Below are 5,386 nucleotides of genomic sequence, written 5' to 3' on the forward strand. Positions count from 1 at the left end.
TCCAACAACAGCCAGCAGGGCGGAGGCAGTGGCAGGGAAGAGGAGAGGGAGGGAGGGGAACAGGAAGGAGGGATTACTGGTAGCAGCCTGGGACTGGCCACCCACCACTGCCGCGTGCAAGCTTCCCTACCCCACTCCCTCCCCTCCACCTCCCTGTTCCTGGGAAGCAGCAGCGGCACAGAGTTGAACAACAGGGGATTGGGGGGGGAGGGGGTGTGTATAGGTCCGCACTTGAAGCGGGGGGGGGGGGGGGGAGACCGGACCCAAAACAATGGGTGGGAAGGAAAGGCAAGGCAGAGGAGTGAGTCTGGGCCCTAAGCAGCAGGCGGGGAAGGGAAAGGAAGGAGCGGGCCTGGACACAAGGTGGCAAGCAAGGTAAAATCGGGGGAAGCCAGACCCCGACCCGAGGCAACGCAGGCACCTCTCTGTCCCCGCCTGCCCCCCCCTTCCCCGCCCTGTCATGCTTGATGGGCAATTTGCTAGTATACATAACAAAACATACAAGAGTTTAGTAGAGTTGAATGTAGCAATAGTAGTGTGTTTTTACCTTGTCATAAAGTTCAATGCGGCTCGTGAAAAACTTTTGAAATGCTCGAATCTTCTGGACAAAAGGAGAGCTGTCATCATAAGCTAATTAGATATATATACATTGTATTAGTAATTAACACAGAAATTAATCAAAAGCAGCAGCATCATGTATCTTTTATTTATATAACCAGAATTTATTGTAGAAACCAAATTGTATTATTGACTATATTAGCTGGAAAAAATAAATAAATACAGGTAATTATTTAAATAACTCTATGGTGCTTCGCCCCTGCAATTTTTTCATATTTCCCTCATGCACAGATGTGTTCCTCCAAAGGACTGGATGGAATTCTTTTCAGAGCTTATCACTACATAACTAGTACTGTAATGACTCCTTAAAGAATAAACAGAAAAAGAGAAAGGAGTGTGAGGTGAGAAAGGAAGGCCAGGTGAAGACCAGTTAATCTATAATACATGCACTTTAGCTATAATCAAAAGGACTACTGCATAACAACATCCTGCACTATTTCCCAGCAGAAGAACAGATCTAGGATGCCCATCTTAAAAAGGGTGATAGTTTCTTCTCGTTAAGTTTTTTTGTACTCTGAGACAGAAAAGGAAACCTCAGTAGCCCTTTTTTTTTGCTGACCTATATAACATGCTTTCAGCCATGAAGATCAATCTTCACAGTAAAGGAGACAAGTTTAACACAGGGAAAAGTGGCCCCTCCCCTACCCTGTGGCTGTCACCCCATGCTGCAGCCACTCACAGCCTGCATCAGGACAGCTCCACGCAGGCTGCAAGCAGCTGCAGCAGGGAGCTCTGGGAACGGGGCAAAGGAGGGGCCGCTTTTCCTGCACTTAGCACCAGCTCCTTCCCTGCCAGCGAGCAGGGGGTTGGAGTTGCGCGCTGCATCCCGCCTGTGCTGCAGGGCAGGGGGGCACTTGAGTGAGCAGGTCGGGCAACAGGGCATGCATCCGGGTCCCAGGGCCAGTGCCAGCAGGGCCCAGAGTAGAGCCGCAGGGGTACGGGGTCCCGGCTGGCAGGGGCTCTATGGAGCCAGGCCAGCTCCCCCCCTCTACTTGCTGGTGCAGCCCAGTCCAGCTCCACAGACCACTGTCAGCCTGCGCCCTGCTCTGGGCCCCACCAGTGCTGGCCCTGGGACATTGGTCCCAAGATGGTGACCAGGGGGTGGGGCACCTGTCAAGGGGCGGGGCTACCCATGCAGCCCTTGACAGCTTGCTACAACTTGGTAAGCGACCCTCCGCCCAAAAAAATTGCCCACCCCTGTACTATGGGCAGGGGGGCCGTGGGGGTGGCGACAGGCACAGGTTTGGGGAAAAGGAGTTGTGGGTGCAAGCAAGGAAAGCAAAGAGCAGGGGTCTGGCCCTTTTACTGTTGTGCTTAGCCTGCCACAACAGTAGGGGGGGGATGAATTTAAGATGACATTTCACCAATTAGATTCTGTACATGGAAAATTATAACAAATTTTTAAGTTTTCATATACAGAACCTAATTTTGGGGGGGGTGGGGTAGCTTACATCCAAAGTTATTTTGGATTCAGATAAATATGGTGATTCAGAGTTGGAGGTGCAGAAAGTAGTCTATGTGGTGGATTCTTATGAGGCAGGACCCAAAGAAGTGCAACAGGTGATGCATGTGAATAACTAAGTTTCCAGTAGACTACAAATTCCATTATGGTTCACGAACAGCCATCTGGTTTTAGGTCAGCAGAATATGTTCAATGTTTTGTTTTGGGTTTGACAAGAGTCTGATGAAGACAGAATGCATTTTCCATTTTGCCAGATTTGTTTCCAAGACTCAAACCTCCCACAGGAATTACCCGTTCATTCAAGCTGATTTTAGACACAGGACGAGAATAAAAGACAACACCACAAAGTCACTCGCCATGCTGGCCAACAGTCTCTCTGTTCTGAAGAGCATTTCCTTGAGTGGGACTATCCAGCACTTTTAGGCTGTGCACGCACCCCAAGATTCTCTCTGGTAGCTGTCATAGTACTTAAAAAGGTACCAACATATTGGATTCTGAAGTGCAATCTGACATATAGTCACTGGTTCAAAGGAAAATTCCAAGAAGTACTTCATAGTAACTAGAGGTCCAGTCAAAGGACAAGATAGAGGGGAAGAAAGAACAGAAAGGGAGAGGAGTTTCTTTCTGTGCTCCTCCATTTTTTTATAGGATCAAATTATTTTCATGTTTAATTCATATTTTCCTTTATTGCACTTTGGATTATTAGAAGGTTTTATGAATGAACTACGAAGTCATTCATTTTTTCAACTTTCTAGTCCACTGGTTTCCCAATTATGATTTGCAGCCAACCCATCAGCAGTTAACAAAGATATAGTAAATGGTTTACAGCTGGTCTGCATACTGCACCAGCCCCACACATGCACATATAGTGTTTTCAATTACAAGTCTGAGGGTACAAGTGCTTGATCCGTTGGGAGAAACGCTGAGGATTAAAAGAGACTTGTTGATGTAAAAAGTTTGAGAATTATTTTTCTAATCTATTTGTTATTTACTCAACTGCAGGAAAATAAACAGAAATCATTTCCTATAGAAAATTAATTAAAAATCCATACCTTCAGAGAAATACAGCTTCCACCCTTTGTATGGAGTAACTGGGTCTAATGTTGACTGAATTAATCGAGGCTGGGCTGCAAAGTATTAAAGTAAGTTTAGCTAGAGCAGTATAGGTACAGCAACACCTCAGACTATTCTGCATTACTGTAGAGGACTAGTAAGCAAAGAGCTGTAGCTGTTGCACACAATAGTAGATGGATAGGCACTGCTGTCCAAAAAATACTCTGCTTATTCCAACATAAAGAGTAAAATTAACTCACCAGACTCAGCCTTCCCAGCATTTCCCTTCCAGTCTCCTTTTTGTCCTCTTCCTCGCCATCCTCCTCCTCCTCGCCAGCTTTGAAAGCCTCTTCCTCGTCCATACCCTCTTCCTCTGGATTCACTGCTCATCTCACGCCATATAAATGAATTGGCAAACTGTGGGTTAAAAGAAAAGGAAAAGATTGTTGATGGAGAGTTATATACATAAAGAATTATATTACCTGGTTTCTTTAGCCAACTGTCACATTAAAAGAACAAAATCAGGATCATTTCAATTGTGGAAAAAGAAGTCAAGATCCTTACTCCTCTAAAGAAGAGGGGGTGGGAGTACTGTGACTGCCTGCACTGTCAGAGAAGGAAAGAGGTTTTAGTCTGGTAAATGCAATGAAATTTTGGAGGGCTGCCCAACCTGCTTATAGTAATTGAGGACTGCAGGCCCAAAACATGCCTCTCATTTGTACCACAGAATAGAAGGGTCAGCCTGGAATCAGAACCTCTCCAAGTGTGCATGTGACCTGCACTATGACAGGTCAAAAGGGCCTGCCCATATTGGTTGTCTAGATTTCTCCTGAGGGGATGGAAGAGCTAATGCTAAAGCATCATTTCCCACATGTCTAAGAGCTAAGCCACACTGAGAAAATGGAAGTCACTGCTCTCCTGTTCTCTACTACTCTACTCCTGTCACATTTCATTACAAGATGACATGTCTTTCAGAAGTCTTTCACACATCTTGTGTGTCCCTCAACAAATGTGGAGAGAATGGTGCAAATGGCAGCAAGGCAACAACTAAAAATGATCTGCCATTTAAGGAAAATGGGAACTCCAGATAAATCATTTCAAGGCCAGCCTGCTGCAGCACCCTTTCACGTCACGACAGAGCAGTGGCTTTTGACTAGTGAAGACTCGATATCCCGCTTGGAAAACTTTCAGAAGGCAGGGTAGACACGTTCCTTTACAGACTAACGAAACCAGATTACATATACGCATATAGATATCGATGTCTACGGACCAAGATAGCTCTACATGCACATATATGATAGCTCTACAAAGATACCAGTGTCTACGGATAGAGACAGCTCTACAAAGACACAGATGATAGCTCTACACAGATATAGACGCCTATGGATATAGACAGATCTACATAGATATTTATGGATATAGATCTACAATCATAGACGATAGATCTATTTAGAGATCTACACATAGTGACAGATCTACATAGATATAGATGGAAGATCTACATAGACAGACTACATAGATGTGAATAGATCTAAATAAATACATGAGAGCCCTATCTAGACATAGGAATACCTACCTAGACATAGAGATAGAGCTGTATGGATAAAGAGGCCAAATCTAACTAGAGACAGCTCTAGGTAGACCTAGATGCCTATGGATAGAGACAGATCTATAAATATAGATGGCGGTATCTCCCTCTATGGGTAGAGCTGTCATCACAAGCTCTCGGGAGCCCAAGTGCACTTCATTCCAGGCAGAATGAGGCTGCCCCCACTCTAGACTCTACCTAGCCCTACTCCCCCGGCGAAGATCGGAGGCGGCGCCAGCCGGGCAGACTGCTGCTTCTAACCCTACAGGATCCTGCACACAACTTCGGAGTTTCTCGTGTGAACCCCGGCTGCGCACTTTCCCGGCCCGAGCCACGGGCGCTACCGCCTGCCCTACCCCCAACACCCCTTCCGTAACCAACAGGCACAGAAACAAAAAAAACACCCACCTCACCTGAGCGGTTTCACCACCACCGTTTTATTTTGGCGCCGGGTGGCCACGACTTCCGCTTCCGGTGCCCGCACCAATCACAGGGTCGGCTTGCGGCGGCGTCCCGCCCCCGCGCGACTCTCCTCTCAAGTTCATTGGCCACCGTCGACGAAGTGGGGGAGAGGCGGTTCGCTTTGCCGCTGTCTGTCACGTGACACTACCCCCTCCCCCCCATGGAGCTTCTCGGGAGTACGCCTGCGCACTGCGGGCCTCCCT

The 5,386-nt window shown here is 46.9% G+C and overlaps 1 protein-coding gene across 4 annotated transcripts in view; it reads right to left on the bottom strand.

The window, feature by feature from the left end:
- MCM8 (minichromosome maintenance 8 homologous recombination repair factor) overlaps window positions 1-5,237 on the bottom strand; it is a 33,380-nt gene extending 28,143 nt beyond the window's left edge. For 2 of the 4 annotated variants that reach the window (XR_009458928.1, XM_014595018.3), the window contains exons 1-4: window positions 5,130-5,222; window positions 3,394-3,550; window positions 3,133-3,207; window positions 548-630 (exon numbers count right to left, since the gene is read on the bottom strand). Coding sequence is in view for 3 of the 4 variants with exons in the window: in XM_014595018.3 (XP_014450504.1) it covers window positions 548-630; window positions 3,133-3,207; window positions 3,394-3,523 (288 nt within the window). In the remaining variant the exon portion in view is untranslated. Of the gene's footprint in view, window positions 1-547; window positions 631-3,132; window positions 3,208-3,393; window positions 3,551-4,709; window positions 5,062-5,129 lie in introns of those variants that run through there. The other 2 variants (XM_014595016.3, XM_019500743.2) reach the window with 2 other exon arrangements.
- Between the last annotated feature and the right edge of the window lie 149 nt (window positions 5,238-5,386).

This window comes from Alligator mississippiensis, chromosome 1 (assembly GCF_030867095.1).
Source record: "Alligator mississippiensis isolate rAllMis1 chromosome 1, rAllMis1, whole genome shotgun sequence".
Classification (NCBI taxonomy): Eukaryota; Metazoa; Chordata; order Crocodylia; family Alligatoridae; genus Alligator; species Alligator mississippiensis.